This window comes from Mizuhopecten yessoensis, unplaced genomic scaffold (assembly GCF_002113885.1).
Source record: "Mizuhopecten yessoensis strain PY_sf001 unplaced genomic scaffold, ASM211388v2 scaffold9033, whole genome shotgun sequence".
NCBI classification, from domain to species: Eukaryota; Metazoa; Mollusca; class Bivalvia; order Pectinida; family Pectinidae; genus Mizuhopecten; species Mizuhopecten yessoensis.
The window spans coordinates 417,735-434,833 of NW_018407845.1; the positions used below are offsets into that span (position 1 = coordinate 417,735).

At 38.5% G+C, this 17,099-nt stretch overlaps 1 protein-coding gene and 1 long non-coding RNA gene across 2 annotated transcripts in view; both read right to left on the reverse strand.

Moving 5' to 3' along the window:
* Nucleotides 1-1,543: 1,543 nt before the first annotated feature.
* On the reverse strand, nucleotides 1,544-3,422 carry LOC110457175. Its single transcript, XR_002463672.1, has 2 exons — nucleotides 2,288-3,422; nucleotides 1,544-2,173 (listed from the first exon to the last, which is right to left on the reverse strand). It is a non-coding gene; the product is annotated as an uncharacterized LOC110457175 (long non-coding RNA).
* Nucleotides 3,423-5,282: 1,860 nt separating this feature from the next.
* LOC110457176 (huntingtin-like) overlaps nucleotides 5,283-17,099 on the reverse strand; it is a 60,327-nt gene continuing 48,510 nt past the window's right edge. The window contains exons 52-57 of the mRNA XM_021508323.1: nucleotides 13,739-13,884; nucleotides 13,475-13,542; nucleotides 11,985-12,120; nucleotides 9,329-9,491; nucleotides 8,416-8,576; nucleotides 5,283-7,651 (exon numbers count right to left, since the gene is read on the reverse strand). Of these exons, the coding sequence (XP_021363998.1) occupies nucleotides 7,450-7,651; nucleotides 8,416-8,576; nucleotides 9,329-9,491; nucleotides 11,985-12,120; nucleotides 13,475-13,542; nucleotides 13,739-13,884 (876 nt within the window). The 3' untranslated portion in view covers nucleotides 5,283-7,449. The remainder of the gene's footprint in view (nucleotides 7,652-8,415; nucleotides 8,577-9,328; nucleotides 9,492-11,984; nucleotides 12,121-13,474; nucleotides 13,543-13,738; nucleotides 13,885-17,099) is intronic.

Sequence of the window (17,099 nt, forward strand, 5' to 3'; positions counted from 1 at the left end):
AGATGAATGCTGTCAGTAATGAAAATCCTTTTGCTACTCTATCATTTACAAGCAACAACAGACTAGGTACATCAAGCTTAACTATCAAGACATTTTTTTTTAATTAATTTTGTTTCAAAAGGCATTTTTTCAGAAAAATTCAATATCTATGTGTATAAGGTAGCAGAGTACAGTAGAAATGGCTTGATTCTAAAAATAAAGGGCATGTCTCAGATGAACATGGATAGTTCTTTCATCCTGCACAACACACCTACATATATATATATATATTTATAAACTACATTTTGAATACATTTTTTTTAGAAGAAGTGATTTGGGACTTGGTTACCACATCAAAAAATGCAAAAAAATGCAAAAAAACATGATTTTTAACCCAAAATTTGACCCACGCAAATAGTATTTTTTTTCTTAAACTCGTCTTAAATTGAGTACAAAAATAGACCACACCTGAACAGCTAGCTTTTGTTGTGAAGACACAGATTTGCAAATGGCCAAAAATGTAGTCTCAAACCAAATTCTGTTTTTTTTTTATAAATGTGAAGCCCACATAGTCAACTTCATCATGTATGTGCCAATTTTAGTGTTGATTTTATTTTTTTATTTTGATACATGTAATATTACATGGGTTATTCATTGTACAAAAATATCGCCCCTGGCCGCTACCATAGCTGCAGATTTTCTTACATTGATCATTTTTAATCCCAGGATGATATGCATGTTTTTTCAGTTTTCATAATCATGAAAATATCAGCAAGTCAAATATTAACTGAACTTGTCATATAAGACTCTCAAACAAGAAACAGCCAATGGTGATATGGCCGGAATGCCACAGTACATTCTCATGTAAAGCATCACATGTGATAAGTATCCTTTAGGATACATAAGCCATGCAAGTTAAGCTGATATACAACAAGTAGTTACTTAGTAACTGACCTTAATCAATCTTCTTAACCTGGTCACTGAAGCGGAAAATGAAGGTCAGAACCAGCATCCAAAGCATCCCATGTGATAAGCATCCTTAGATACATAAGCCATGCAAATTTGGTTGATGTAGGACATATAGTTATTTGGTAAGTGACCTAAACCAATCTTCTTAACCGTAATGCAGATGGGGCCTGATCTCAACCAATCTTCTTAACCTGGTCAGTCAAGCAGAAAATTAAGGTCAGAAGCAGCATCCGAAGCATCGCATGTGATAAGCATCCTTAGATACATAAGCCATGCAAGTTTAGTAGATGTGGGATAATTGATAACTTGGAAACTGAGCTTAACCTTTCTTCTTAACCTTAGCGCAGACAGACAGACGGGCAGACGGACGGACTGGAATCGCCAATCTATAAGCTCTGATTGCGTTGCGATCCGGCCAAAAACCCTATTTTACTTTAAACATTGACATTACTTGCATATAACAATTTGAAGTACACAAGTTTTACAATTGTAACAAATAGCAGTAAAATCTTCTGACAATATCATTCCCAAAGTGTAATCTATGGCTTATCTGTTTCCTTGAACTTGGACAGAATATACAACCACAACACCTGAACTTAATTGTAGAATTTTAATCATACATAGAAATACCAGTACATGTATCATCAAACACAAGCACATGTCTCAAATATGGTGAAGCATATTAGATGTACGTAAAAGTGTGCCGATCTACACCATCCACTCTCAACATGTCTACTGACACGAGACTAGTTATTGAATGGACAGCACCTTCAGTGTATTACATAAAATCTGTAAGCCTGACAGTTAAATATTGGAGTAAACTAGTCCAACCTGTAATCCTCACAAATTTTGGGACAAGATAAATCTAGTCTGTATCCCTCATAAACCTTGGAGTAGACTAATCTAATCTGTAACATCCTCAAACACTGGAGTAGACCAGTCTATTGCCTAGTCCCTACAAACCTAGGAGTCAGTTTAACCTCCTAACACCCTTAGACTTTAAGACTACGTAGGCTATCCTCTTACCCACACAATCCTCTGAGTAGACTAATCTAGCCTCTTGTCCCACAAACATTGAAGCAGATTAGCCTAACATCTAACCCCAACAAACCTTGGAGTGGATTAGACTAATCTCTTACCCCTACAAACATTAGAGTAGACTAGCATAACCTCTAACCCCTATAAACCATGGGGTAGACTAGACTGTCCTCCAGCCCCCACAAACCTTGGAGTGAATTAGACTAATCTCTTACCGCTACAAACATAAGAGTAGACTAGCATATCCTCTAACCCCTATAAACCATGCGTCAGACTAGACTGCCCTCTAGCCCCCACAAACCTTGGAGTGGGTCAGTCTAACCTCTTAACCCCTACAAATCCTCGTGGTACACTAGGCTACCCTCTAAACCTCATAAACCTTTGTTTAGCTAGACCACCATAATTTCTAACCCCCATCCCCACAAACCTTGGAGTAGACTAGTCTAACCTCCACAAACTTTTGTATGGATTGGTCTAGATAGACTAGTCTAACCTCTAGCCCCTGAAACATTTGTGTAGACTAGTCTAACATCCTAATTCCCTCAAACTTCTAACTAGACCAGCCTAACTGTCGACACCACGGAACTCGAAGAATCCTTTAGTCTTACAGATCAGATCCAGGAATTACAAGGATTAAAATGATAAAAGATAATTTGACAAGGAATGTACCACCAATTAAACTAGTCTGATTAACAATATATATCTGATAAAAAAATGTATATTCACAAGAAATTCTGTGCACTAAAAAGTTTTGCCAGTTTCTCTTCCACCCGTACACAAAATAAAATTCAACTATGCAATTAACATTGGGCAAAATTGGCTTTAACAGTGACGAGCGAATATCACTGGGAGAATTTCCCAGTTAACTGAATAACTTCAGCGACAAAACTAACTTTACATCAATGCTTTACCTACTAGTGTTGGTAAGATCATTTAAAATATCCCAATCCGATTATCTACTGATGATTTCAATTCAAGACACACACTATGAAACAGTAACTCAACTTGACTCAAAGCCAAAAGACATTAAATTGTTCACTTATTTCTACACAGCAAGAAAGTTATCGTAGTTGATCAGAACAAAGACATGATTTACAAACACATCAATTACGTACAAAACAATGGGGCAAGACACGGTAATCCTTGACAGTTCGTGTGGATCTGTAATGGTGTACAAGACATACGGTAATCCTTGACAGTTTGGATCTGTAATGGTGTACAAGACATACGGTAATCCTTGACAGTTCGTGTGGTTCTGTAATGGTGTAAAAGACATACGGTAATCCTTGACAGTTTGTTTGGATCTGTAATGGTGTACAAGACATTCGATTATCCTTGACAGTTTGTTTGGATCTGTAATGGTGTAAAAGACATACTATAATCCTTGACAGTTCGTGTGGATCTGTAATGGGGTACAAGACATACGGTAATCCTTGACAGTTTGGATTTGTAAGGGTGTACAAGACATACGGTAATCCTTGACAGTTCGTGTGGTTCTGTAATGGTGTAAAAGACATACGGTAATCCTTGACAGTTTGTTTGGATCTGTAATGGTGTAGAAGACATACGATAATCCTTGACAGTTTGTTTGGATCTGTAATGGTGTAAAAGACATACGATAATCCTTGACAGTTCGTGTGGATCTGTAATGGTGTACAAGACATACGATAATCCTTGACAGTTTGTTTGGATCTGTAATGGTGTACAAGACATTCGATTATCCTTGACAGTTTGTTTGGATCTGTAATGGTGTAAAAGACATACGGTAATCCTTGACAGTTTGTTTGGATCTGTAATGGTGTACAAGACATACTTGCAAACTCTCCAAATTTTGAACCCTACAATTGAGCATTTTAGTGAATTTGCTAAAGATTTCATCTGAAAGAACAGCTCAAAGATGTGATTTAAAAGATTTATTTTTCCCCTAGGCTGTATATACACACATTAATTCTGAGCGTGAGTTGGTAAGTAGGACAATAAATGACACATTTTGTGGGACACCTAAATGTCACTCTAATACCTTTATCAGAAGTTATTTTACACACAAGTCCTGCTGAGGCCTCTGTTCTGGAAACACAACTGACAGACACCAGAAGTCTTTTAGCTGATTTAGAATTATAATCTGGTCTGCTTTTAAATGTTACACTTAAAAAATGTTTGCTAATTAAGGCTCGTCAAAAAAACAAATTTGGACCAGTAAGCCTGTCGTTCCCTATTTCATAAAAAACATTACTAGTCAAATGAGGAAAATGAAAATTGTCCAGGATTATTTTTACACCACAGTCCACTCCAGCAGCCATGTGAATATATAAACAGAATTCCTAGGCACACCAAAACAAGGAACATAGTTATAACCGTAAATTTTCTGACGAGTTTCATTGATCATATCACTTTATTGTTATAATTGTATACAGGAAAAACAAAGTTTAGGAAATTTAGGTATAAACTATCAGTTTTCGAAGAAAAACAAATATACCACATTTACAATATTTGCAATTAAAAAACCCAAGGGGCCAAGTTCTTTAATAAGGAACCAGAAAAACTGAGCATAACAACCGAAATAGTTGAAATGATATTGCTGTACAGTATTGCACATGCCTACATAAGTCAATATCATCCAGTGGTAATAGGCATGGAGACTACCAAGTTCTATGCTAGTGTATAGATATTAATGAACAGATTATAGACATGACACATCACAAGTACACAAGTTTACAGAAAGTAAAGAGTTCAGACTAGTATTCCAGCCAGCTTCACCTAAAGCTGACAATGCTTTTACATCTCCTCATCCTACACACAAACTTACTGACATGGCCTTGACAAGTTGTGTCTCAAAATGTGACCTTGCTTTAAAAGTACTGATGTGACCTTGAGCGGTATTATTATTCCAATGTGACCTTGAAAAGTTAAAAAGCGTGTACCGATATGACCTTTAAAGCTTAATCACACCAATATGTCCTCGAGAGGATTAGTGACACTGTAACCCAGTAACATGGAATGTTAAATAACACAAAAAACAAATTCTCAATCACAAACAAATATTATACAATAAAATAACACGAGATCATACTAGCTGTGGTAACCTGATGCCTACCACTAATATTATAAAACCTGTTTCAGGTACAACCATTTCATAGAGAGAACAGTTTCAGGTGTTCTATATATATATACATATCACATTTAGGGAATATTACTTATTAGCACTTATTACAACATCATAAATAGTGAACAAAGAATCAATACAAACATCCCTCTGACTCAGATTTACTACAAACATCCCTCTGACTTTGTTCATCATTTGCTACAAACACTCCTCTGACCTTGATTATCATTTACTACAAACACTCCTCTGACCTTGATAACCATTTACTACAAACACTCCTTCGACCTTGTTCGTCTATAACACACAAATAGACCCCACACACTCTTGAAGTTCAAATACCTAGTATATGTAAACACTATTACTGCTAGTTAAATGTATTTTTAAATATCCTGTGCTTGATATAAACTGAAGGAAAACCTTGCCTGTTGTATTAAGCAGATCTATAAGATACCACAGTACCTTGAGTACATTGTTTATCTAGACCAGTTTAACACTGACTAAAAACATGTTTGGTTATCTCTCTCACCAACACACTCTCCATATACCTTCCATTTAGTTACTTATCTTTGGCAGTAACAACAAAATTTCTCACAATGATGTTGAATATTACTTATGTTTCTTCGAAATTTGACACAATTTGACTTATAACACCTTTATAAATATATTATGAATGTACCAGCCAGTAGCACTAGTTTCTTAATTCATATCATAATTCAACCTTTCATCATGCTGCTGCAATCACTACCAGAACCAACCTCATCACTGTACTGAAAACAACCCTAGAAGAGCTTGATGAAGGAATGTTTTATAGTTCAGTGTTTATTACTTACAGTACTCCTGTGTTTTTCCTGTGTTTGGGAATGGAGACAATGTACAACCTTCCTTAGAAAGGAATGTCTAGAGGTTCCCTCTACACTCTACCCGACCACAAACAAACCCAAGAATGATTAACATTTGACCCTGCTACCATAATAATTGTCATGGATTGAAAATGTATTTCGACAGATTCATCCATTCCTTATATGAACAGCTAAACTAACCCTACAAATTGTTGTAGAGATTATATAGAAAACACATTGAAATGTTTTCTAATAAAATGTTAAAATATCATCACTATTGTACAAAACAGCACACCATAAGGACTGAAGCCAGCTGATTGGATGGTAAGGTTTCTTGGTAAGGGTAAAGCCTGCTGATTGGATGGTAAGGTTTCTTGGTAAGGGTCAAAGCCTGCTGATTGGATGGTAAGGTTTCTTGGTAAGGGTAAAGCCTGCTGATTGGATGGTAAGGTTTCTTGGTAAGGGTAAAGCCTGCTGATTGGATGGTAAGGTTTCTTGGTAAGGGTAAAGCCTGCTGATTGGATGGTAAGGTTTCTTGGTAAGGGTAAAGCCTGCTGATTGGATGGTAAGGTTTCTTGGTAAGGGTAAAGCCTGCTGATCGGATGGTAAGGTTTCTTGGTAAGGGTAAAGCCTGCTGATTGGATGGTAAGGTTTCTTGGTAAGGGTTAAGTCTGCTGATCGGATGGTAAGGTTTCTTGGTAAGGGTCAAAGTCTGCTAATCAGATTGTAAGGGTGCATGGCAAGGAGCAAATCTGATGAATGGATGTTTGGCTAGAAAACGTTTGGTAAGAGTTTAATATAAAGTTGTATTACTTAGAAGAGGTATATTACAGACATACTTTAGGCAGTCCTCCAGATCAGGGACTTATCCAAAGGATATTGGATTCCTTTAACAAGCAAGCACATAAAGGGCGGTCCTTCACAAGGCAAGGATACAGAATAATAACAAGAAGCTTCCTCAATATCAATAACATCTAAAGGATTTCATTCCAAACATATTTTGATTTTCATGATAATGACACTAACTCCTTTTCACACATAAGATATGTGTTGAGCTGTGAGCAGGAAAGTCTATGTAGGTTCACCCTACTTATAAAGATGCACTGTTCTAAATTATCAAAACACTTTGCTGGAGCCTGAAGTGCTCTTTTGGAGCTTGAAGCGTTCTGCCTGGAGCTTGAAGCGCTCGGCCTGGAGCTTGAAGCGCTCTTCCTGGTGCTTGAAGTGCTCGGCCTGGAGCTTGAAGCGCTCTTCCTGGTGCTTGAAGCGCTAAGCCTGGAGCTTGAAATGCTTCACCTGGTAGTTGAAGCAGCAGAGGATTGAACACTTGAAGCAGTCTTTGTTAATAATATGAAGCAATAAAGCTAGAAAAGGCTATACTAGTTGGCAGTATTTGGCACCTATGTCCTCTCTGTTTAGCTTGGAACCATAGCCACTACTGCATCACCTCTTCCATGACTTCCCTAGCCGACATTATGTCCTAGCACTTGAGTAGACTACTACCGGAGAGGGTAGTTTATCCTAAGACTTGGGCTGACTGTTTATATGTTGAAGCAGTTCCTGGTACACGATGCCTGGCTGTGACACTGCCATGAATGTGGACGTGAAAGCCCGGCGCTGGCTGTCATCCACTAGCTGGCCATAGAAGTCCATGGCAGTAATACAGAACAGACGCCGGTCAACAACGTCCATTCGACCCATCCTCCCTATTACATGAGTGAAGCTTGTGAGAGTTAAGACTGATAACAGAGGAGGAAGCTTACAAAAGATTTTTACATTTCTTTTACACAGTTCAACTGTAATAATAAAGAACCGATGGATTTAATTTGGGTGTATATTACCATAATACCACTTTGTCCATTATACCTAATAAAGAACCGATGGATTTAATTTGGGTGTATATTACCATAATACCACTTTGTCCATTATACCTAATAAAGAACCGATGGATTTAATTTGGGTGTATATTACCATAATACCACTTTGTCCATTATACCTAATAAAGAACCGATGGATTTAATTTGGGTGTATATTACCATAATACCACTTTGTCCATTATACCTAATAAAGAACCGATGGATTTAATTTGGGTGTATATTACCATAATACCACTTTGTCCATTATACCTAATAAAGAACCGATGGATTTAATTTGGGTGTATATTACCATAATACCACTTTGTCCATTATACCTAATAAAGAACCGATGGATTTAATTTGGGTGTATATTACCATAATACCACTTTGTCCATTATACCTAATAGCACCATACAATACCCAAAATACCACTAAATCAACTATGCAATACTGTATATTGAAATAAAATAAAACTGTATGTACCTGGTACTACTATTACACTAAACCAAGAAACTAACATTAGTTTAATTTGAATTTAATAAATTCAATACACATGAAAAAGAATTGTCTTCAGCACTAGTTAACCCTTTAGATATGGATTAAACATCTAGACATGACAGGAAAAGGATACAGGGCGCGTAGCCAGGGATTGACTGAGGCGCTGATGAAGAAGCAGGTGAGGCTCCACATTGCCATGGCGATCGGTGTGCGCTGTGTGAAGTTGGACAGAGACAGCATCACCCAGTCTCTCACCAAGGTCTGCTGCTTCTGCTGGTGGAGGTTGGCAAACACCTGGCAATCACACAAACACAACAAACCTCAAACACATCACCAACAACAGAAATACATGTCTACATACAAGTCTCACACTTTTGTTTTGTGTCTGAATCAGTAATCATAACTATTTTACTATTTCCCTCACTGTAGTCCAGTATACCGGACAAGATTTGACATATAGATTCCATTGCCATTGTCTAATATTTCATTATTAAGTATACCAGGCAAAACTCACAGATTCCATTACACTGTTACGTAATATACTGGACAAGTTTTACATTTTTTTTCATTACATGATGTATTTAGTATACCAGACAAAAATCGCAGATTCCATTCCATTATTCTTATATGTTATATACTGAACAAGATTTATAGATTCTTTTCCTATTGTCTCATATACTTGACAATTTGTTTTTACCAATTTTTTACCAATTGGTTGCTGCAGGCAATGACTCGCTGAATTTATCAATGAAAAAAATTTTTTAGTTCATATGAGTTACTTTGGATCAAAAATTAAAATACCCGTACCTGTACAGCTCAGGGAAGTTTCTAAAAATCAATGTAACTTAAGTAAGCTGAGATGATAGTGATAACAAGCTATTTACCTAACAACTGCCAGTGACATCAACTTATTGACAGAAGGATCACTGCTATCTGAGGTTACTTTACTCACCTTGCCTTACCTTGTTAACCAATCAGAACAGTTGTGATCTTTCTATCTTTCTGGAACAATACATAAATCATCCGCATCATTACGAAGTACCTACCTGGAACACGACCTTAGCAACGACCTGTGGGTACGGCTGCTGTGAGGAGATAAACTCCCCAATCACTTTATTCATCACATCCTGAGGTGGGAAGAAGTCTGCAAGGAATGTCGGCAGCACTCGTGATATAACACGAGCCTCATATGGGTAACCTTTCTTTATCCTACAACACAAATATTATGGTTAAGTGACGCCAGCAGCTTGTTAAGGCTGACTATCCTAACACACACAGATCTATGGTAAAGTGACGCCAGCAGCTTGTTAGGGCTGACTATCCTACAACAAAAATATTATGGTAAAGTGAAACCAGCAGCTTGTTAGGGCTGACTATCCTACCACACACAGATCTATGTTAAAGTGACACCAGTAGCTTCTTAGGGCTGACTATCCTACCACACACATATCTATGGTAAAGTGACACCAGAAGCTTGTTAGGGCTGACTATGTTAGGGCTGACTATCCTACCACCCACAGATCTATGTTAAAGTGACACTAGCAGCTTGTTAGGGCTGACTATCCTAACACACACAGATCTATAGTAAAGTGACACTAGCAGCTTGTGAGGGCTGACTATCCTACCACACACAGATCTATGTTAAAGTGACACCAGTAGCTTGTTAGGGCTGACTATCCTACCACACCCAGATCTATGTTAAAGTAACACTAGCAGCTTGTTAGGGCTGACCATCCTAACACACACAGATCTATAGTAAAGTGACACTAGCAGCTTGAGAGGGCTGACTATCCTACCACACACAGATATATGTTAAAGTGACACTAGCAGCTTGTTAGGGCTGACTATCCTACAATACACAGATCGATGTTAAAGTGACACCAGCAGCTTGTTAGGGCTGACTATCCTACCACACACAGATCTATGTTAAAGTGACACCAGCAGCTTGTTATGGCTGACTATCCTACCACACACAGATCTATGTTAAGGTGACACTAGCAGCTTGTTAGGGCTGACTATCCTACAATACACAGATCGATGTTAAAGTGACACCAGCAGCTTGTTAGGGCTGGCTATCCTACCACACACAGATCTATGTTAAAGTGACACTAGCAGCTTGTTGGGGCTGACTATCCTACAATACACAGATCGATGTTAAAGTGACACCAGCAGCTTGTTAGCGCTGACTATCCTACCACACACAGATCTATGTTAAAGTGACACTAGCAGATTGTTAGGGCTGACTATTCTAACACACACAGATCTATGTTAAAGTGACACCAGCAGCTTGTTAGGGCTGACTATCCTACAACACACAGATCTATGTTAAAGTGACACTAGCAGCTTGTTAGGGCTGACTATCCTACCACCCACAGATCTATGGTAAAGTGACACCAGCAGCTTGTTAGGGCTGACTATCCTAACACACACAGATCTATGGTAAAGTGACACTAGCAGCTTGTTAGGGCTGACTATCCTACAACACACAGATCTATGTTAAAGTGACACCAGCAGCTTGTTAGGGCTGACTATCCTACAACACAAATAATATGTTAAAGTGACACCAGCAGTTTGTAAGGGCTGACTTTCCTACAACACAAATATTATGGTAAAGTGACACCAGCAGCTTGTTAGGGCTGACTATCCTACAACACAAATATTATGGTTAAGTGACACCAGCAACATGTTAGGGCTGACTATCCTACAACACAAATACTATGTTAAAGTGACACCAGCAGCTTGTTAGGGCTGACTATCCTACCACACACAGATCTATGGTAAAGTGACACCAGCAGCTTGTTAGGGCTGACTATCCTACCTCACACATATCTATGGTAAAGTGACACCAGCAGCTTGTTAGGGCTGACTATCCTACCTCACACATATCTATGGTAAAGTGACACCAGCAGCTTGTTAGGGCTGACTATGTTAGGGCTGACTATCCTACCACACACAGATCTATGGTAAAGTGATATGACAACATCCTTGTAAGTGTAACCTTTCTTTATCCCACAATAATGAAGTAACATGTTTGCGCAAATGGTGTCATGGTCCTATAACATGCCTTGTTATTACTGACAAACTAAATCAAGCCTAGTAGGGGAACAGACAGCTGTCCTATGCCTAGGCCGTCGTTTATCGTGGTCCATTCCGCGGAATCGGTTGGACTAGAGTTGTTTGTTTATTAAATAAGGTCGGACCTAGTAATCTGTTGCTGCTTTCAGGCGAGCCTTGACATAGCCTTACAAGGCCTGCATAAACATTTGCAGGTCCGCTAGTATTAATACCCAAAATGTTACATTTAAAAATAGACAAACCGTTTGTTCCACATAAACGAACAGGCCCCTTTAGTCATACTGAACACCCTAAAACTGAGTCTTTGATATAAAAGGAATAGTAGTTCATATCTGTCTGTAAGTGAATGTCACTGAGTTCTACTGAATGTATTTAAATAAAAAAAATCAATACATTTTCAGCCGGTTCAATTAAGGCATTGCCAGGCACAGTAGTTTTATTGGTGTATTACTTGTCAATTAGGATAGCAACTCTTACTAAGGCAAATTTTGTCTGTCAGACAGGAATGTGGCCTCTTACATATTTGCTTTACCTGTCAAACATCTACCTACATTTACCTGTTAAATATTCACCTATCAACTATTTACCCGACAATCATTTACTTTTAAAACACGAGAGATTTTTTACCTATCAAACAGAACAGTGACTCGCTCCATGGCAAGGATGAGTGACTCGGGGTCCTGGTACACCACCTCGAAGTCATAGGCCGTGGTCCCGGGCTCCATATCACGTGGGGAAGGGCTGTACTGGTCATATTGTTTACCTGTATGCAATCACAAAATCATGTCAATCACATACATCTATCTCTTAATACATCCCCAAAAATATGCTTCATGTTATTTTGGTTATTTTTTAATATGTTCTATCATACAAGTGGAAATTTTAGCATGGCGATATTAATGATCCTGATCAACTGTAAAAGTGAAATGTTATCTTGTTAATGACTCTTCAAATCGTTGATGGTATGGACATTTACATATTGGTCTGGTTTATTGGGTTTAATTACTACATAAATAAGGTCAAAATTAGCATTAATTAAAAACTATTTCCTCTAATGAAAACATCTGGATTAACGAGGCACTGTAACATGGGACCTTGATAGGACTTACCTGAGTACATACAGGTAAATGCGGGACCAAGATAGGACTTACCTCAGTTCATACAGGTAAATGTGGAACCAAGATAGGACTAACCTGAGTTCATACAGGTAAATGCGGGACCAAGAAAGGACTTACCTGAGTACATACAGGTAAACATGGGACCAAGATAGCACTTACCTGAGTACATACAGGTAAACATGGGACCAAGATAGGACTTACCTGAGTACATACAGGTAAATGCGGGACCAAGATAGGACTTACCTCAGTTCATACAGGTAAATGCGGAACCAAGATAGGACTAACCTGAGTTCATACAGGTAAATGCGGGACCAAGAAAGGACTTACCTGAGTACATACAGGTAAACATGGGACCAAGATAGCACTTACCTGAGTACATACAGGTAAACATGGGACCAAGATAGGACTTACCTGAGTACATACAGGTAAATGCAGGACCAAGTCAGGACTTACCGGAGTACATACAGGTAAATGCGGAACCAAGATAGGACTTACCAGAGTACATACAGGTAAACATGGGACCAAGATAGGACTTACCTGAGTACATACAGGTAAACATGGGACCAATATAGGACTTACCTGAGTTCGTACAGGTAAACATGAGACCAAGATTGGACTTACCTTAGTACACACAGGTAAATGCAGAACAAAGATAGGACTTACCGGAGTACATACAGGTAAACATGGGACCAATATAGGACTTACCTGAGTACATACAGGTAAACATGGGACCAATATAGGACTTACCTGAGTACATACAGGTAAACATGGGACCAATATAGGACTTACCCGAGTTCATACAAGTAAACATGGGACCAAGATAGGACTTACCTGAGTTCATACAGGTAAACATGGGACTAAGATAGGACTTACCTGAGTTCATACAGGTAAACATGGGACCAAGATAGGACTTACCAGAGTACATACAGGTAAACATGGTATCAAGATAGGACTTACCTGAGTACATACAGGTAAACATGAGACCAAGATAGGACTTACCAGAGTACATACAGGTAAACATGAGACCAAGAGCTGCTAGTGACCTCTGTGGACTTGGCAAACATAACCTGTAAAAATAACCAATTAATATCTCCATATATATCTGTTGTTTTATTCTTATAACAAGCACAAGGAACAGAAAAGGTTCCTTTTTATATTGGGCTATTTAACAACATTTTGTATGTGCCACCTGTTCTTACTTAACATGTTTTTCCAAAAACAAATCTTTTTTCTATTTATGGTTGCTATAATTCTGTGTAATACCTGTCCACTCCAAGTTTGATGATGGCCTCAGCATCCTGTTTTGAGAGGACATCAGTGAGGAGGAGACGTTCCAGGCCCTTGAGGATAGCCAGGTAGACTGCAGTAGAGACACTGTCCTCACTACCCGACGCTGTGATCACCGCCAGCTGTAGGGAGGCAGGGGTAAAATTTTAATTTGTGACTGCAGTATTAGTCTAGTGATGACATATCAGTATAGATTGTAACTTTATTCAATGTGTTGTTATTAAGAATAACAATAATGGCCTTTCTTGTAATCAAATATTAATATGATGGTCAGGTGGCACAGTGGATAGCGCACTTGCCTTTCACCAAGGCGGCCGGGGTTTGATTTCCCGATCAGACATGAAATGGTATGGGGTCAAATGCCTTACCACGTGAGTTTTCTCTGGGTACTCTGTTTCCCACCCATATTAAGATACCATAAGCACTGACATCCGTGCCAACACGAGTAATTAATATAAGCTGAAATAACTTGTTTCATAATTTTAACAGGAATGGAAGCAATGCAAACAAGTAGACTAGGATTCAAACTTGAGATAGTTGCTCTAACCAACTGAGCTACCTGGTCACCAGAAACTGACCCAGTTCAGTTCTACTACATCCTTCCCTCTGGTCACCAGAAACTGACCCAGTTCAGTTCTACTACATCCTTCCCTCTGGCCACCAGAAACTGACCCAGTTCAGTTCTACTATATCCCTCCCTCTGGTCACCAGAAACTGACCCAGTTCAGTTCTACTACTTCCCTCCCTCTTACATCACAAAGTCTTTGACCCTGAAGGCACACAGGACCCTACACCACATGTTGGGTGTATAGTTGGTATCCCAGACCAAGGCTCCTAACTCTAGATGGATGTACAAATCACTGGTAACTGATCCAAAATCATCCCAGTTCAGTTCTACTACATTCCTCCCTCTTACATCACAGATTCTTTGACCATGAAGGCACACAAGACCCTACACCACATGGTGGGTGTATAGTTGGTATCCCAGACCAAGGCTCCTAACTCTAGATGGATGAACATATCACTGGTAACTGATCCAAAATCATCCCAGTTCAGTTCTACTACATTCCTCCCTCTTACATCACAGATTCTTTGACCGTGAAGGCACACAACACCCTACACCACATGTTGGGTGTATAGTTGGTATCCCAGACCAAGGCTCCTAACTCTAGATGGATGTAAAAATCACTGGTAACTGATCCAAAATCATCCCAGTCCAGTTCTACTACATTCCTCCCTCTTACATCACAGTTTCTTTGACCATGAAGGCACACAAGACCCTACACCACATGTTGAGTGTATAGTTAGTATCCCAGACCAAGACTCCTAACTCTAGATGGATGTAAAAATCACTGGTAACTGATCCAAAATCATCCCAGTCCAGTTCTACTTCATTCCTCCCTCTTACATCACAGATTCTTTGACCATGAAGGCACACAAGACCCTACACCACATGTTGGGTGTATAGTTAGTATCCCAGACCAAGGCTCCTAACTCTAGATGGATGTACATATCACTGGTAACTGATCCAAAATCATCCCAGTTCAGTTCTACTACATTCCTCCCTCTTACATCACAGATTCTTTGACCATGAAGGCACACAAGACCCTACACCACATGTTGGGTGTATAGTTAGTATCCCAAACCAAGGCTCCTAACTCTAGATGGATGTACATATCACTGGTAACTGATCCAAAATCATCCCAGTCCAGTTCCACTGCACTTACAAAACAAAGTATATACAATGTATATTTTTTTTAATAAGGAAACAATGAATGTGACCATTGCATTTTGGTTTTCACATAATTATCCCACATTTTCTCTTTTTAAAGTTTTCCTCAATATTTTTCATGTGAAAACAAAGTATCTCATAGCATTGCCGTAAATGACAATTACTGCTTATACTCAATCCATCTCTAACACTGGCTAGTAGAAAATCAACATGAATTTGGTTCCTTAAAAAAATCACCTTCTAAGTATGAATTTCAAAATAAACCCCATGATTATGTATTTAACAAGGCCATTCCCCTATAGTAGGAGCAGAGAATGCACAGCCAGACAGCGGTTCAAACCAGGTCCATCCCAATTCAAGATGGACACTCTACCAATTGAGTTACCTGGTCACCAATGATCGACCCAATCCAGTCCTGCTACACCTCAAAGGTTCCTGTAAACTTATAACCAACCACAATAACCAAACTAATTACAATCACAGTAGATGTAAACAATACTACACATAACTTATAACCAACCACAATAACCAAACTAATTTCAATCACAGTAGATGTGTACAGTACTACACATAACTTATAACCAACCCCAATAACCAAACTAATTACAATCACAGTAGATGTAAACAATACTACACATAACTTATAACCAACCACAATAACCAAACTAATTCCAATCACAGTAGATGTGTACAGTACTACACATAGGCAATCTAACACTGCCCCAATCCAGTCCTGCTACACCTCAAAGGTTCCTGTAAACTTATAACCAACCACAATAACCAAACTAATTCCAATCACAGTAGATGTGTACAGTACTACACATAGGCAATCTAACACTGCCCCAATCCAGTCCTGCTACACCTCAAAGGTTCCTGTAAACTTATAACCAACCACAATAACCAAACTACTTACAATCACAGTAGATGTGTACAGTACTACACATAGGCAATCTAACACTGACCCAATCCAGTCCTGCTACACCTCAAAGGTTCCTGTAAACTTATAACCAACCACAATAACCAAACTAATTACAATCTCAGTAGATGTGAACAATACTACACATAACTTATAACCAACCACAATAAACAAACTAATTACAATCACAAAAGATGTGTACAGTACTACACATAGCCAATCTAACACTTTCATTGTGGCAGTAATACATCACGTACCATCCAGTATTTTCACATACCAATTATAAAAGTCAAGTATATATTCACACATTTCAATAGCTTCATTGCTCTGGTAGGATTGATAATTGATAGTTTTACTGACAAACAAACCCTCCGGCAATGACACAATCATAACTTTATAATTAGATCATTTAAATGCCAATGACTTCAGTACTTTCTTCCACTTTCTCGACTCTCCTTTATAACCCCATATTTCCATCTAATATCAGGGCCAGTATTGATCATGAAACCGTTCTTATGCTCAAGTATGGATTTTGTGCTTAAGCCAATTTCTTGTTCCCGTTATAAATCTTTTTTTTTATTTTTTTTATTTTGTCAATGATTTGGAAGACCCTTGGAGAGACTTAAAGCCAAAAACTGTTTTCAGTGTTTACATATGACTTTTTGATCGTTTGACATGATTTAAAAGAA